Here is a 17,814-nt window from a genome sequence, read left to right as displayed (position 1 = left end):
TGAACAAACGGATTAGTACAATTAAATCAAAGTACTTAAATTTAATTTTCTCTTAATCATGATTTAAACTCAAATGATTTTGTCAAATCAAAATTTTGTGGAAAGGTGTTTCAATAGCAATGACATGACAATTGTTGATAACCACAATATGGTGAGGCGCGTGAAGGAGAGTAAAATCCTCTCTCCTTTAACGGTCATATTTTTCCTTCAAAAATTCATAACCTTATCTTCTTCAACGGTTCTTCTTGTTTTGGTTCAATTTCTTCTGCTTAATCGTTTTTCTTCATCTGCTTCTCGTTGATTGATTTCTTTTTTCTTGTTTATTTTCATAATTTTATTCTTCTACGATTTCTACTTTGATTTATTCATCTTCTTCATCGTTTTCTGCTTCTTCTTCGATTTATTCTTCTTTAAACTGTTCAGCTTCTTCATTTTCTTATTTAAATCTATTGTAGTTCACACCAAAATCATGGGTACTAATCATGATATCATTTTCTACGGTGAATTTTCATTACTGAAAGTATGTTGAAAACTTGCAAATCTAGAGAAAATATTCTATGGATGTCCAAATTATGGTATTAGTTCTTAATTAGGGTGATTGATGAATTAATATTTCTAATTTGTTATTTATGAATAAGCTTTAATGATTGTTTAGCATTCATGATTGAGTAGCTTCTTTAAATGTGGAATTGCAAGGTGATAGGTACTATGGCTATTTCAAATGGTTTGACCCACTAGTTAATTCACATAATAGGAACGTCATTGTTGGGTTGTTGAACAAGGTGAAGATAAAAATGAGGGGGAAGATAGAAGGGATACAATACAAAGCAATAACGATCAATTTCATGGCATTATAACTCGTATTCAAGGCATCCACCGAACTATATTTGGCTGAGAAGAACTATGTTTTGGTGCAGTATCAATATCATTTGTATTTGTAAGTTGAGTCTGGGAAGAATAGGCCCTTAATAATGCCTAATATGCAGCAACTGTTTTTCTAATGCATGCTTCTATTGAGGCCCTAATTTTACTATTTGAAGGTTTAACAGATGACCCTTTAATCAATGCCTAATTGGAAGCTTGAGATTTTGCAAAAGGTTTTGTTGTGGCTGGTCTTGTAGCTTTTTGCAGTGGATGCTTGTGCTTTTACAATGGCTGCTCTGGTAGCTTTTGTACTCTATACTATTGTAGCTTTTGCAGTGGATGATATATTTGCTGCATTTGTTGCTGATGATCTTGTCATTATCTGCCTCCTATTGTCTACTCTTGCTTGCTTTAATTGGGTTGATGATATTGCTTCTTTTCCTTCAAATTTCAATTTGTTTGCCTCAAACCCTAAGTCCCTTGTCACTTCAAATGAGTTCTTCAACTTGGTTAGCCAAGTGGAAATCACAGTTCTATCACCATTTTTCAAAGTTACCTTAGCACAAGTTCAACCCATTTTGTCATAGATATACACACATACTTCTGACAATCTTGGTATCTTGTTAGTTGGTTGTCTTGAAGCAGTTGTCTTTAAACTTATCTTTACAGTTTTAGAAGCTGATGTTTATGGATTAGCTGATATATGTGCAATGATCTTTGCAGCTGATGTATGTGAAATTATCTTTGCAGCTGAAGTTTGTGTATTAATTGGAGTAGCTGAAGTTTGTGCATTAGTTGATGTTGAACCTTGCATTACATCAAATAAATCACCCTGCATCACAACAATGTCAATAAAATTACTTAATGCACACCCTTTTTTGTTATGACCTTGCATCTCGCAGTGAAAGCATGTCATTATGGACCATTTTTTAGGTAACTTCCATATCTTCTTAATTTCATATTTGTCCTTTCTTTTATTCCTCTTAGTTCTTCCTAGTTTTTTTTTTTACTTCTAGAGGCCCATTTTGAGGATGTGTGCTTTCTGGCCACATGTTCATATTCCACACTAGTTGAATGAAATGTCCATAGGCTTTTTTATATTTTTCTGTCCCATACCAATCACTCACATAATTTATAGGGATCAATTCAAAATATAGTGGCATCACATAGGTTGGATTCTTCGAGCAATACTCTAAGCATGGTACATCATTGCGAGCTACAATAGATACTATTTTCTCAAGATTTTTGTTTGGACCGTCTTTTGTTTGTATGGACATTCGTAGGTCAAATGAGGTTGAATCAACTACAGAAGTGTAAATTTTCTCTTTTAACCTCTCCAACTTGATTTTTGTTGAAACCCGAAGCAACTTCAATTCACCACCCACATATATCATGGTACTTCCTACTTTTTTCCATTGGTCATTCCACGATATCAAACAAATAACAATCTTTGTAGATATACTTCTACTGAAATGAGCAAAATTCATTGTCAATTTCCTATAAGAATCATATCATATTAAACAAAAACATAGAATAGGTAGTTCGAAATTGAATGAAATTGGTTGAAAAATCAGTTTCTCATTTTGACAGCCAGTTTGCATTTGAGGAATTATGATCACAATTTTATATACTAGTTTGCAATTTATATGAAATGAGAAATAAGCTTCAAAGTTTAGAAGCTTTAGTTCACATTTTATACTATATAGATAGTTTCTTCGTAATTGGGTCACAATTTATACTAAATGTGAATGATAAAAAGATAATTTTCAATTTAGCAATTTAGTTCACAAATGGCTATTTGCGAATAATCGAAACCTAGGTTAAATGTAACTAACTACGTACAAAACTTGTGTACAACTAACCTAATATTGTAATTGATTATTATATATTTAAAATCAACAATAACTTACATGATGTAGAAAATCAATAAAAGTTTGGATTGATTTTTGAAAGCAATTTAGAGATAATGTTGTCTTGTTTATTACGTTATGTGTTGTTGTTTGTTATGTATAGTAAATGTATTTTTGGAAAATAAGTAATGAAAAAATCTAATTTAATAGCATATATCTTCGAATAATGATTTTTCTTTAGAGTTTGGACACTTGATTGACCCCCTTACCCGACATCGATAAGGGAAATTTTATCCAAAAGGATAAGGAAGGATAGTTAGCTGCTTTCTAAACTCACAAAGTCTTCCTATTCTTAAACTTCGTGATCAAACTCGAACATCGACTTTGAAACTTACTAAACTTCGTGATCAAAGTCGACTTACTAGTTTTATTCGTAAACTCAACTATAAAGAATACGAAGTGGGCGATGACTGAATGAATACAGTTTTATAAATTTCTCTAAAACTTGGGACAATTACAAAACTAGCCATATTTTAAAACCCATTTACGTTTTTAGCTTAGTTCTCCAACTTTTTACAAATCTAGGCAGTTTCATTGTATTTGGATAAAAATACCCTTGGCTTCCTTATTCCCCCTTCTTCCCCATGAAACACATTCACCATTACTCATTCATCACACTTGCTCCACACTTTCCTTCTTCACTTCTTTTTTCTTTCCATTTTTTACAACACTTCATACAACAATCAAGTGAACAACAATCAAGTGAACAATCCAAGAGCTAAAGCTTTGTTTATTCATGTAAGTATGGTGTTGGGTTTGACCTAGATTTCAATTTTAATCTCAATACAATATCATATGTGTTTAATATGATGTATATAAGATGTATATGTCAAATTCAAACGAAAATAGTCTAGGGTTATGCATTTCGGACCTATTCAACCCATTGAAACTCTGTATTTCTTCAGATTTGTTGTGAACGTTTTTCTGGGATTTCCGACTTTATCGTATCTGTCGCACCACGAAATAGTGCGACAATGGCCTGGTGGTTTAATATTGTCGCATTTGTCGTATTTTTTCACGGTGCGACAGAATCCAGAAATATGAGCCTGTCGTACCTGTCGCATTTTTTAGGGTGCGACACTCTCTCATAGTATAAGTTTGTCGCTTTTGTCGCATTTTTTCAGGGTGCGACAGACTCTCTTAGTATAAGCTTGTCGATTTTGTCACATTTTTTAAACGTGCGAAAGACTATCTGAGTATAAGTTTGTCGCTTTTGTTTGTTAATATGTGTTTTTTTCTCAAATGTAGAAGTATGTCGTTTGGAACTGTTCCCTGTATATTATTGTGGCACGGCCATTGGAAAACCGTTCGAGAAGATACGACATACGTGGGCAGTCAATCGAAGTTGTTCCGTTTTGCAACTAACATCGATGCAAATGTTAAAAGCGAAAGTGTACACTTCAGTAAGTATTGATGCAACCGATTTTGAACTACATATCTCCATGCAGTCGACATACGGTCCAAACAAAGTTCTTAGAATAGTAGCACCAATTCAAGGATTGCAAAGGCACTAGATTGTATTCGAAGCATTGAAATATGTTGTGTCTAGTGTACAAAATTTCAGGAACTGACTGTTTTGAATGGTTTGCTGCTATTTTCGATTTGTTATCAAGGGAAAAAGTTGCTATTTTTTGTGGCTTAATTTCATCCATTTGGTATGAAAGGAACCAGTTAAATCACGGGAAGAAGGGGTTGGGATATGTCTCTTAGTTGCTGCGATATTGGAAATGATTTATGGATTTGTTGCAGGTCCAAATCTTTGCACGGGTGCTGATGTTCGATCGAGTTTTGCTTGTGTTAGAGGTTTTGCTGATTTTGTCAACAATGTTGATGGTTCTGTTCAAGTGAATATTATCGGTGATGACAATGCTGTTGGAGATCGTGTAGACCCTGCTACTGTTTCCGTTTAAGAGTTTACCGCAGGTCGTGTTGCCGCCGCTGCTGTTTCTGTCCACGAGTATGATAGAAGTTCAATCCATATTTATATAAGAAAGAATAATATCATTGCTGCTAGTTTAGGTGTGTTGGTGGATAGCGTTGGTGCTTCAGTAGGTCATGTAGCTACTGGTCGGCCAGTAATGGCATGGACAGGGCGGTGTGCTGCTAGTAAGGTAGTGTCACATCTTGTAGCTGATACACGAAATGCTTCGATATCTTCTGGTTTGACAAGATTGGGTTTAATGATGGGAGAGACTGGTGTATCGAGTGGCGGGGGAAGAGTCTCTGAATCAGTTTTTTTGGATACCTCGAGTTACACACTACTTTAAGTTAATTTGTGATATGCCTTTCTTAGTTCGTTCTTTTCAAGGATCTTTTGGACTTGTGATTCGTGATTGTAATGGAGTAGTTTACCTATCTGGAGCATAACCAATCGAATCAACTATGCCGGTACTTTATGCAGAATTAATAGATATTTTGAATTCGATTCGAATTATTGATAATTGTGGTTTCATTCTATTTTGGTAACATCTGATTCAACATCTGCAATTTTACTGTTTCAAGGGGCTCAACAATTACCTAATTGATTGGGTGTTATTATTGATGATATGTTAATGGTTACCCGACCTTCGTATTAATAGAATTCGTGAATGAGAGAAAACAAACAAATTGAGTGAAATTTTATGAAATGGAAATTTTAATATCTTTCTTATCGAAGATTTTCTAGAGGATGCACCTTCTAGAGTAGAAACATCAAGGTAAACCTAAAAAATTAATAAAAATTGAAAAATCTATTAAAACATTGCAACAAAACCAAGCCCTTTATCAAAAGGGACAATTACAAACCCATTTACGTTTTTATCCTAGTTCTCCAACCATAACATCCTCATCATCTTGAATTGGTGCTATTATTCCAAGAACTTTGTTTGGACCGTATGTCGACTGCATGGAGATATGTAGTTCAAAATCGGTTGCATCAATACTTACTGAAGTGTACACTTTCGCTTTTAACATTTGCAAATCGATGTTAGTTGTAAAACGGAACAACTTCGATTGACCGCCCATGTATGTCATATCTTCTCGAACGGTTTTCCAATGGTCGTGCCACAATAACATACAGGGAACAGTTTCAAACGACATACTTCTACATTTGAGAAAAAACACATATTAACAAACAAAAGCGACAAACTTATACTCAGATAGTCTTTCGCACCTTTAAAAAATGCGACAAAATCGACAAGCTTATACTAAGAGAGTCTGTCGCACCCTGAAAAAATGCAACAAAAGCGACAAACTTATACTAAGAGAGAGTGTCGCACCCTAAAAAATGCGACAGGTACGACAGGCTCATATTTCTGGATTCTGTCGCACCGTGAAAAAATACGACAAATGCGACAACATTAGACCACCAGGCCATTATCGCACTATTTCGTGGTGCGACAGATACGACAAAGTCGGAAATCCCAAAAAAACGTTCACAACAAATCTGAAAAAATACAGAGTTTCAATGGGTTGAATGGGTCCGAAATGCATAACCCTAGACTATTTTCGTTTGAATTTGACATATACATCTTATATACATCATATTAAACACATATAATATTGTATTGAGATTAAAATTGAAATCTAGGTCAAACCCAACACCATACTTACATGAATAAACAAAGCTTTAACTCTTGGATTGTTCACTTGATTGTTATTCACTTGATTGTTGTATGAAGTGTTGTAAAAAATGGAAAGAAAAAAAGAAGAGAAGAAGGAAAGTGTGGAGCAAGTGTGATGAATGAGTAATGGTGAATGTGTTTCATGGGGAAGAAGGAGGAATAAGGAAGACAAGGGTATTTTTGTCCAAATACAATGAAACTACCTAGATTTGTAAAAAATTGGAGAACTATGCTAAAATGAGTTTTAAAATAAGGCTAGTTTTGTAATTATCCCCTAAAACTTTATCATAATTTTTTTTAGTCCTATACAAACTTTTTTACTTTTTCCATAGAAAAAATTGGATTAATTGTCACTAATTTATTTCCTTCCACTGCAGTTTCCAAGCTCGACAGTCAAACAGTCAAACACTCCTTCCGCAACCCATGCCTCCCCTGCTGCATGGGTTACCCACGTGTGCCGGAAAATGCCTTGTGGCGGTGGCCATCCTCTCCTTGGGCCGCTCAGTCCGTTCTAAAGGTGCGCACTCGTTTTTGCCAAAAAGGACTAGTTTCAGATTCGCTTTCCCGCGGTTTCATATAATTCCACAATTTTCTCAGCCAAGACAATCAAAGCAGGAATGGAGCAATGGATTCCACTCTTCGACATTTTCCTCAAATCCTTAACGCCTGAAACCGAAGAGTCTCTGTGGTTGCAGCAATCTTTCAATGCCTCATCAACCACTCCGATCACCACTGCTTCATTCCTCTCCTTGCTCACCAAACCTATCGATGTCATTATCAGTAACACATCTCCATCGAGCACAAAGAGGTGAGAGTCTCGGCTCCAATAACTCTGTTTCGCTTGCCATTGTAATTGAATTGCTATGTCTCTTAATTCTTGTTTTGTTGATAGGATCATGTTTATACAGACCCTCCCTGGCATGGTGCAATCGAGAAATCTGCCCTTCCTTGCTTTGGAACGCGGTAAGATTTGCTATGTCTCTTGTTAAGTTTTTGGTTTCGATTGATTTCTGGGTGAAGAATGCTGCCCGCAATCTGTTCGATGAAATGTCCGAGTCAAAAATTTAAAAACGACATCGCATTTGGCAACCAGACCTACGATCAATACTAAAGATCACGCACCACTGGATCACAACTCCTTTACACCTTTTAAAAATTCCTAACCGCTAATCACAACGGTAGTTAACTGTCTCCCGCCCCCCAATTTTCTTGGAAATCCCTGTCTCGTTCATCAAATTCTCCAATTTTCTTTGTAATTTTAATTCACATTTCTCTCAAGCACCAGACTTGTCTGGTAATGGTGCTTGAGAGCCCTTCATTTCCATTTAAACTAAAACTACTAAACTTGAACTCTTTCTCTGTCAAGCATGGGGGACTCCGATCCTCTAGGTCCATATGATAGTTCCAATAACTATGATTATTTCGGTATCATGAATGATTCTAATCCTACTCTTGCTAATTTATCTTCCACGAACGATCCCGCTGCTTCGTTTAATCCTTTTGGTGGTCCAATAACCAATGTCCCTCCTTTCCTTTTTAATGATCCAATGGCTTGGAATCATATTTATAACAGGCCAAGTAATACGACGACTCAGCAGTCTCACGAAGCAGGGCCGTCGCCTGCTTACAACGGAAGAGAAGCGGGAAATGATCAGCCAACACTTTTAGATAACAGGCAGCCTTTTCGATTTTGGCCATCGGAAGCATCCCTGTTCCATAATACGACAACGCATCAGTCTCACGAAGCAGGGCCATCGAGTACTTACAATGGAAGAGAAGCGGGAAATGATCAGCCAACGTTTTTAGACGACAGGCAGCCTTTTCAATTTCGGCCGTCAGACGCATCCCTGTTCCATAATACGACACCCCATCAGTCTCACGAAGCAGGGCCGTCGTCGAGTACTTACAACGGAAGAGAAGCAGGAAATGATCAGCCAACGTTTTTAGATAACGGGCAGCGTTTTCGATTTTGGCCATCGGAAGCATCCCTGTTCCATAATACGACAACGCATCAGTCTCACGAAGCAGGGCCGTCAAGTACTCACGGGGGAAGAGAAGCGGGAAATGATCAACCAACGTTTTTAGATGATAGTCAGCCTCTTCCACTTTGGCCACCGGAAGCAGCCCCATACCAGTGTAGTTGTTGTCAAGTTCTTAGAGAAATTATCCACAGTGATGGTTTGTGCTATATATATCTGTTTGTTTTTATTACTTTGCCTTGTTTATTTTATGTTTGCACTAATTATATATGTTTGTGTTTTGGTGTGTCTAACAGTGGCAGGCAAATGCGCTACGAAACTAGAAATTCATGGAAGATTGGGAATCATATGCCATGCTATTCTTGAAATTAAGGATCGTGTCAGTATGGTTCCTTCAGCGTCTCAGTTTCGCATGATTGAGTGAGTTTTTTTCATAATGTTATTATTGTCTTCCTGATTTTAATTTCTTATAATAGTTCAATTTGGTCTTTTCAACTTCACTAGGAGAACTTGCACCCTACCAATCAAAAAAAGATGGATACTAATTCATGGAAGATAATTGATGTTAAGAAATAAATGTGTACAAGTGGCATTATTTAATTAGGCGGGTGTGTTGCAAGTGGCATTAAAAAAGATGAACTTTGAGTATTTGTGATCCTGGACCATTGTAGAAATTGACACTACTTACGAGTGGTGGAGGAAGAAACAATTACTTGGGGATGAATGAAATAATATGTTAAAAATTGTAGATTTTTTTTGGATTAAGCATAAGCAACGGGTAATTTCGTTGCCGATTCCATCACTACGCTAAATACAGATTCTGAATATAGTGAAATCCCTCATAAAAATTATATATTTAGCAACGAAAATTCCGTCTGTAATTTCTTTTGGTATATATTTCTCTCCAGAATGGGGAGGATGATGGACCCTGAGTGACTCCCTCTCCCTCTATCTCTACTATGAATTAAAATGATATTCAGCGTTTATCTCAAGAGTCAAATTAAACATTTATAAAAAATTCTGATTATTACTTTTTATTTGCAGTTTTTGTAAGAAAAGCATAGAGAATGTAAAGGAATATTTGCAACAGTACTGTGATGATCAGAGTAGGGCTGGATTAGTTTTGGTGCAAGATCCTCTCTCAATCTTCTACGAAGCTTTATGTGTTGGAATTGGAAATCTATGGGAGGAAAATGCAACCAGTGAGGAACCAAGTGATTCAGGTGATCAATTTGTCATGTTGTGTTAAGAGGATAAATAATTTATGTTGCTAATCAATCTCTAATTTTGAAATCGAAATGATTAGAAGAAGTAAGACCGGCTCCAAGAAATAGGGAAAGAGCGTCTAGAAATCTAGCAGAGCAGGTTGTAGTTACTATCTTAGCCTACTTTTTTAATACTACATTTTTTAGCCATTTTGTTGTTGTGCATTCTAGTTCTTCTTACTTGGTTATTGTGATTGGGGAGATGAGTAGTGCAGAGGCAGAGAGCAGCGAGGATGAATCTTCGCGATCTCAAAGATTATTTTGATATCCCGATAAACCAAGCTTCGAGGCAATTGAACTTGTGTCCTACAGTTGTTAAAAAGATTTGCAGGAGAAATGGTATGAGTCGATGGCCTTATAGAAAGGTATGTTCTCTCTGGAATTTTATACACCGTTCCGGGTCCTATAGGGACCCTGACTCAAAAAATGACTCGTGTTGTAGCTTCCCTTGCATTACCGGGCATGAGTGGTTCTTTTGCGGAATTGATGGTCTTTTTTGGACTAATTAGTGGCCGAAAATACATTTACAGCAAAAACATTAATTATTTTCGTGTATGTGCAATGGAGAGTCTTTAGATTTCTTTTTCGCTTTATGTTTTGTACTCGTTATGATTTTTCTTTGATTTTAGATCAAATGCAACCAGAGAAAAATCTCAGAGTTTACTGCCATTTTGAATGCAAATGAAAGTACTGCAGCGGAAAGGACTATAGCAGCAAAGAATATTCGTAAGCTTGAAGCAGAAATATCTAAGTTTTATGCTGCAGGCAACAATTAATTAATTTGACTGAAATTGTATATATACACTGATTAAATTAGCTAATTTTATATTAAATGGGCATTTTATTTATTCTTTTTATCATGTTCTGAGCGAGCAGGATTATCAATTTTGTCTCTCTCACAATACAAATAACAAACAATCGATTTTCATATTCCTAGATTTGAAGGTTTTGGGTATTTTCTGAAGCATGTATTTCTTATAAGAAAAGTACCTAGATAGAATCTATCCAGATAGAACACAAGAAAATATTGTCAACTCCTTAAGTACCTTTTTATCACTGTATTAGGCTGTTTTTCAAATGGTTTAAATATAGACTTATATGTATTTTATAGATTGATCTCACATAAATGGCTTTCGAATTGAGAAAAGTCTTAAGTCCAGCCCTATGTATGTGCGGGTTTGAGCGAGTTTGGATTAGACCGGTCCAATTCGAAGATATACATGTCTACACTCAACCCATAAGGAGCGGGTTTGAGTGGGCTAGGCGGGCCAGCGGGTTCATGAACATGTCTCGCCAACGTTAAGGGAAAAATGACTCTTGACTATTAACGCTAATAGTGAAATTGCTTTTGACTGCCAATGCTAATTAGAAACTGCAAAAACTTGATCAAAATGACGATGGATAGATTCTCTACGCACCAACACACACTTTCCACTCACATGGTGTGTGGTTAACATGCACGACACTTGGAACACATGAAATGAAAGATATTGGTTGGTTCTCACCTTGCCATTGTCGCATGTAAAGCATGCACGACATATGGCGTTAAGTAGAACATACAATGACGATGGAGCATTTAACGTTTTGCGTTTTAATATTACCATGGACAAATCTAATTCTATATTTATCTATAGGTATATATTATGGAAGAAAAATTATAAATTTGACTAAATTTTTATACTAAATTTTATACTTTAATTAATATTAACATATAAAAAATTTCAAAATAAAATTAAATGTAAAAATTTTGGATGATAATATTTGATGAAAAGTTATATGTTTAAAGGGTATTTGTTTTAGCTTTTCATAATAACATTTAGCGTTTCACTAATTTTATTCGTAAATGAACACTATATAATTTTAAAACCTACAAAACTAAAATTTTACACACAATTATATAATTTTACATTTCAAAATTTATATAAAAAATATTATTATTAAAAGCGAGTTTATTCATTAACTTATAATAAGCTTTCGAACTGATTTTTGTGGTACTCAACTTCGGTTGATTTATAAATCCAAGTCGAATTTTGTATAGACTCAAAGGTACAACCGCTTGCAAGTTGCAACCAAAAAACTTTCCCGCGGTTTCGTTTCTTAGAATTCCACAATTTTCTCGGTCAAGACAATCAAGGCAGGAATGGAGCAATGGATTCCACTCTTCGACATTTTCCTCAAATCCTTAACGCCTGAAACCGATGCGTCTCTGTGGTTGCAGCAATCTTTCAATGCCTCATCATCCACTCCGATCACTACTGGATCTTTCCTCTCCTTGCTTACCAAACCTATCGATGTCATTATCAGTAACACATCTCCATCGAGCACAAAGAGGTGAGAATCTCGGCTCCAATAACTCTGTTTCGCTTGTCATTTTAATTAAAATGCTATGTCTCTTAGTTCTTGTTTTGTTGATAGGGTCATGTTTATACAAACCCTCCCTGACATGGTGCAATCGAGAATTCTGTCATTTCTTGCTTTGGATCGCGATAAGTTTTGCAATCGGAGTTTGTCTATGTTGGCCAGGAGTATGTTGATTGAAAACCCGGAGGTTGATTTCTGGGTGAAGATTGCTGCCCGCAATCTGCTCGATGAAATGTTCGAGTCAAACTACGAGTGGATTTCCGGCTTCAACTTGGACTCTGGAGCGGAGAGAGATCATTCTGATTTCGAGTCGCTGCCTAGTTGGCTTAAGGATAAGGCTAACACGGATGACTTGGTTCTCCCTTGGCTGCCTGTTTCGTTTGATGAATTGAATTCAAGAGAAGTATTCAGTAGCCATGAAAGTGAACAGCATTCAGTGAATCAAGTTGGAGAGAGTGAAGGAGATAATTTAGATGAAGTTGGGGAGAAAATGGAGATTGATCTTCCTGTTAATGCTCCTCTAGCACAAGAAATTCAAAACACGGCAACTAATTTGAGAGACCAGATTTTGAATTTTGAATCTCGCTCTAAAACCATAGAATTAGCTAATCAAATTCGGGAGCTTTGTCTTGAGGGAGGAGGAAGGGATTCATTCACAGTTTTGGGCTTGATTGAACCATGGAATGTGGATGACGATATTGCTTCAATCGTTGTTTCTCATCTTGCAAATGGTACCGATCAAGAAGAGCTCGCGTGGCCAAGCCAAGTTCTCAGTTCAATTATCCTTCCAAAGATGCTGATTCTTGAGAAGCCAGCTTCTCGTGTGCTAGTTACTGCATCGATAGACTATTGCAAGCTTCACCAAAAAGCTGCTGAATATGCACTATTGTTTCCATTGATAATGAGAAACAGTGGTATCAACAACCCTATATGTGATATTGTTACAAGGATTTTTAAGGAATGCTTGCATCCAGTTCATGTTTCTGCATTTCTTCAGAAGCTTCTGTGTGATGGAGATGGTAAGAAAAGATTCATTTGTCTTCCTTGCCACAGATCTCTGATATCCAACGAACTGGTATGGACAGAATCATTGTTTTACCTTTTCCATAATTTATTGATAGGTAATGTTCAGTTAACACAAGATTCAGTTGATAAACTTGTTTTCCATGTTCATGAACTAGCTCAAAGTTTCTCAAAATCTTTAAGGTTTGGGAACTTTTTGTTATGTTTCATTACCAAATGTTCTTTATTACTGAAGTCTCACAAACTCTTATTGACAAAAGCAGTTGAACAGACCAATACGCTTGTTACTAAATCTATATTATCAAAATTGGCTAGTTTTTAGCTACTAAATGTTTTCCTTACTATCTTCTTATAGTTGATATAGGTCTGCTTGACTTCTAGAGGATTTTTGAATTTTAGTTTTGGGGCAAGTTACATATAAATTGGGACTTTTATCCGAAGGAGTTACAAATGCTATTGTATTTATGTGGTCATGGAACATCTATAGGCACAGGTTGACATTGGATATGCGTGCTCATGTTTATTAATGGTAGAATTACAAGTACATGTGTGACAGTGTGAGTATGTATATTATGTATATATATATATCTATATATAGTTACAAGCTTACTTTACCACTTCTTTCTACCATGTGCACAAAAAGTTTTAGTGGGTCATATGTGCTATATTCACCAGCTTCCTTTTTCTTCTTTTATAGCCTTTTCTATCCTTTCCCAACATAAGATAACACATGAAGTCATGAACCGCTGCCACTGTACTATAAACTAATACACTGGAAATGATAATACAAACTATATCTGAATATTTTAGGTTATTGTTCTTCCCCACATGCTATGGGAAGGTTTTACATGGTAGAATTGTTGGAAGTAATTAATGTTTCTAATTGGTAAATATGCCATTTCTTATGCGGGAATTAGTTATACAAAATCATAACTTGCAGGTCTAGAGATTGGCACTATGATATTGATTAGTCATTTTCTTTTCATGGATTCAGATCTATGGCCCTTTAGACAAAATTGTCATTTCTTATGCAGGAAATAGTAATAGAAACTCACAGAAATACTAGAGAACAGAACATAACTTGCACTTCTAGACATTGGCACCGTTGTATCCATTGTTCATGTTTTTCATGGATTCAAATCTAGGGCCCTTATCTAAAAACTTAGTTGTGGAATAGAGCTTTAGGTAATCTTGAAACCTGTAGCCATGAGGATACAGGAGTTTGGAAGCCGGAGAAATGATGGCATCACCAGCAGGATTGTAGAAGGTAGCAATGGAGAGCCTGCTTCCATTCTTGTCAGCCAGGACACGGTGCAAAGCACTTCTATACCTTCCATTACTCAAAACTTCTAACTGATCACCGGTGTTCACAAAAATTCTGTTATTTATTGATGGAGGAATCGCCACCCATTCTCCATCTTTCCAGAATTCAAGTCCTGGAACTTGATCATCTTGGAGCAACAAGATGATTCCCCCAGCATCAGTGTGTTCCCTAAGCCCTCTTACAAGCTCCGGTTGAGGACACTGTGGATACTTAGCCACTTTTGTTCCGACAGAAGCACCTTTCGATCCCGAGAATGCTTCCTTTATGTGATCTTTTTCCAACCCCAGATTCTCAGACATGAGCGCAGCAATGTTCTCTGCTAGCTCGATCAATTGAGTAATGTACTCCTCCATTGATTTTCTGTATCATTTATTGATTAGTCAATAGCTTGAAGTTGAATGTTACATAATAATCTTTTTATATAGTTTAGCTCCTCATTACTTACCCAAAATCCTCTGGTAAGTTGTGAATTTCATTGATGTTGGATGTTGGACGATGCCAAATGAAGTATGCACTCTCCCAGTCTACTTCAGATGCATTTTGTTCATTATTCAAGCGTGTAGCTATCTCAGATTCATAGAAACTTTCCTTCAGGTTCTTCTCATAGTGCAAATTGACCAATTGTTTCACCTTCTCCATCAACTTATGGTCAATTCCATGGTTCTCAATCTGCATAAGTTAAGAGTATGATATGAGATCATTAGAGATGGGATTTCATAGGAAGAGACTCGTGATATAGGAATGTCAAAATGAGTTATCGTGTCATAACCATGTTATGAAATCTATATATTCTAGATGATTATAGATATAATATAATCGTGTGCAGGTTAGCCCTACCTGAAAGAAGCCCCAATTTTGGCACGCTTCGTGAAGAACTGCTAACATTTTGCTCCTCTTCTCACCATTAAGCTGACTGAAATCTATAACTGGGATCTCCATTTGCTTCTTCCTTTGCTACTTAGATTGATGAAAGATAGGTAACTTAGACAAGTATATATAGGCATAAGGAGTGGGGGGGGGGGGGGGGGGGGGGGGGGGGGTCTAATGATGTTTAATTAGTAAGACAGTTAGATTAGTTGCAAGTGAATCCAATGTCAACAGTAAATAATAATATGAAATTGGAAAGTTTTAGGGATTGCCAATATTATCAAAACTATGGGTCTATGTTCAATTCATCATTGTCATTCAATACATTTTTTAATGGTTTTTTTCTTTTTCTTTTTTGTTTTCTGACAAGACGATCACTACTAGTCACTTGCATACTAAGAATAGCAGACTTTTCATCTTTCCAAGGCAAAATTCCCATGCTAGGCTGCTTCTTTCGCCCCTTGTAATTGCTTTTGGCTATAATATGTTACCGTATATGGAAAAAGAAACATCTATAGGCTTCAATTTTAGTTGATCAAGTTTCTGATATTGTATTTTGACATGTTGAGTTATCAATTATAGTTAGGTAAATAATTTATTAGTCCTCATACTTTTGCATAACACACTGTTTAGTCCTCTATTTTGAAAAACACATTGACCCTGTTTGGCAATTAGCTGTTAGTTGATTACCTTTTTGGTTAGCTGATTTGATTAGCGGATTGTGTGAACTTGTTTGGTAAAACTTACTGATTGCTAATAGCTGTTTGTGTAAAATGACAAATAAGACATGGTAAAACATTTATTGGGAATTAAAGAGTATTAATTAAGGGTAAAAAATGTCCATAAAAAGAGATGGAGCAATAAGCTAATTGAAAAAGCTCCTAAAATTAGCTTTTTCAAAATTAGTTTTTTGAACCCAATAAACTCTTTCAAACTTCTTTTCACCCAACACTACTATTAGAGATTTGATTAGTCAAAACCTCTAAAATGTCTCAAACTTCTAATTTTACTTCAAAAAGCTCTTTACCAAACAAAACCTATAAGGTTTGTACCTTTTGTAAATATTAATCATTTTTGTCCGTTTTTCTATTTTTTTAGATTTTTAACTGAACATATCTTAGTTTTCAAGACAATCATAGTACAATACAAAATGATCATGTTACTCTGTCTGTCTCATAATGTGTTTTTCAATATAGAGAGACTAAACAGTGTGTTAGGTAAAAACTAGGGAACTAATAAATTATTTACGCATTATAGTTACATACATTAAATTTTTTTATTATTAGAAAAGTTAGTCGTGCATATCAAACTCGGTTTAAAGAGTGTTACTTAATTCATTTAAGTTTAAAATCACATTTTTTACTATTTAAAATCAAATTCTTCTAATTTATCGTATAGTCACATATAAAAAAAAAAACTGTTAAGTTATTAAAAATACAATTTCAAATATAGATAAAATGAATAACGTTGTTTTAACTGAATTTATCGCTATTTTATGTAGTAATTAGAGGTTAAAAAAAGATTAAGGCTTTCCAGATGGACTTTTTCCGATTAAAAAATAATTGGTTTTTAGCAAATCTGTGGGTAGGATTAACATTAGTCTGAAAACCAGCCGAAGTGAAACTGTGGGAGATATAAAATGTACCAATGTGCCATTCTAGGTTGATCCTCCATTATTGTATGTCTTTTATTCTCTAGTGTTTTTCCAAATCAACAAGTTTGTCTTTAGCTGCTTGGTTTTCATGCGACTTTCCTTGTGAGGTACTCCCTCCGTTTTTTATTATATGACGTTTTGGACTTTTGAATTTGTTCATTTTTATATGTCGTTTTGTATTACCAATGCACTTTTTACAATACTTTCTCTAATTTGCCCCTATTTATTGTAAGAGAGAGATATAGTTATTAATGCAAATTATCTTAATTAAGTCATAAAAATTAATAAGAAAGAGAAATTTTGCATAGAAAGTAGAGATCCAGGAGAAAAGTATTAAGGGTACATTAGTCATTTTAATAGTCTCATTAATATTGCATTGGTCTTGATGAAAAACCTTAAACGACATATAAAAAAGAATGGAGGGAGTAACTCTTAATATGTTAGTACAACTTTTATCCAACTCTAGTTGTAGGTCTCTCAAATTTTATTTTATTTTTTTGAGAAATTACACTATGCTCTAATAGTAAGTTATCCTATTTAAAACTAACAAGCAACGAGAATGCTCAATGTGTTGTGAGGTCTGCACTTCCAAGGCCTACAAATAGATACACTTCATTGTTAGTTCCAAGTAGGATGACCACTTAGAACTATAAAACCAATTTTTGGCACGAGAAATACGGTTTATAGAGATATGTTTGACATATGAGATGATGCACTCCCTAGCTCTTCAGGCTATGGCTCGCTCAGTGCCTCAGGTTTTTCTTGATGCCTTACGCTTTGGGTAGCCAAAGTTGAACTTCTGTGGAAATTTTGGTCAGGTGTACTACTTTAACCTTAGAGCTAGAGCCGGCGAGCCCGTCCGGCCCATCCAGGTCCAGACCCATTTAATCGGGTTTGGACATATGAAATTGGTGTCATGTCCGGTCCGGACCAAGTCCGTATAAACCCGCTAGAAATTGGACGGG

The 17,814-nt window shown here is 35.6% G+C and overlaps 3 protein-coding genes across 9 annotated transcripts; 2 read left to right on the top strand and 1 right to left on the bottom strand.

Annotated features, from left to right (window-relative positions):
• The first annotated feature begins 6,753 nt into the window (after positions 1-6,753).
• Positions 6,754-10,501, top strand: LOC136202892 (uncharacterized). 7 transcript variants are annotated; one of them, XM_065993862.1, is made up of 8 exons: positions 6,754-6,893; positions 6,974-7,184; positions 7,269-7,339; positions 8,652-8,775; positions 9,400-9,578; positions 9,662-9,720; positions 9,836-9,985; positions 10,250-10,501. In XM_065993862.1, the coding sequence occupies exons 1-8, from the start codon at positions 6,800-6,802 to the stop codon at positions 10,394-10,396; spliced, it is 1,035 nt and encodes a 344-aa protein (XP_065849934.1). In that variant the 5' UTR covers positions 6,754-6,799; the 3' UTR covers positions 10,397-10,501. The 7 variants fall into 7 exon arrangements, 6 of the variants coding, with proteins under 6 accessions (XP_065849934.1, XP_065849930.1, XP_065849929.1 ...); XR_010674646.1 differs by lacking the exon at positions 6,754-6,893 and having other exon boundaries at positions 7,107-7,184; positions 7,269-8,554; positions 9,823-9,985; positions 10,250-10,386; XM_065993858.1 differs by lacking the exon at positions 6,754-6,893 and having other exon boundaries at positions 7,107-7,184; positions 7,269-8,554; positions 9,665-9,720.
• A 1,134-nt stretch (positions 10,502-11,635) lies between these two features.
• On the top strand, positions 11,636-13,553 carry LOC136202890 (uncharacterized). Its single transcript, XM_065993855.1, has 2 exons — positions 11,636-11,951; positions 12,036-13,553. The coding sequence occupies exons 1-2, from the start codon at positions 11,761-11,763 to the stop codon at positions 13,324-13,326; spliced, it is 1,482 nt and encodes a 493-aa protein (XP_065849927.1). The 5' UTR covers positions 11,636-11,760; the 3' UTR covers positions 13,327-13,553.
• Positions 13,554-14,020: 467 nt separating this feature from the next.
• Positions 14,021-15,282, bottom strand: LOC136202891 (1-aminocyclopropane-1-carboxylate oxidase 1). The gene is made up of 3 exons (XM_065993856.1): positions 15,166-15,282; positions 14,774-14,997; positions 14,021-14,688 (listed from the first exon to the last, which is right to left on the bottom strand). Exons 1-3 carry the CDS (start codon positions 15,265-15,267, stop codon positions 14,094-14,096), a joined length of 921 nt encoding a protein of 306 aa, XP_065849928.1. The 5' UTR covers positions 15,268-15,282; the 3' UTR covers positions 14,021-14,093.
• Between the last annotated feature and the right edge of the window lie 2,532 nt (positions 15,283-17,814).

Source organism: Euphorbia lathyris, chromosome 8, assembly GCF_963576675.1.
Source record: "Euphorbia lathyris chromosome 8, ddEupLath1.1, whole genome shotgun sequence".
Taxonomy (NCBI): domain Eukaryota; kingdom Viridiplantae; phylum Streptophyta; class Magnoliopsida; order Malpighiales; family Euphorbiaceae; genus Euphorbia; species Euphorbia lathyris.
Note: the sequence above shows the minus strand (reverse complement) of the source record. Positions and strands in the feature narration are given on the sequence as shown.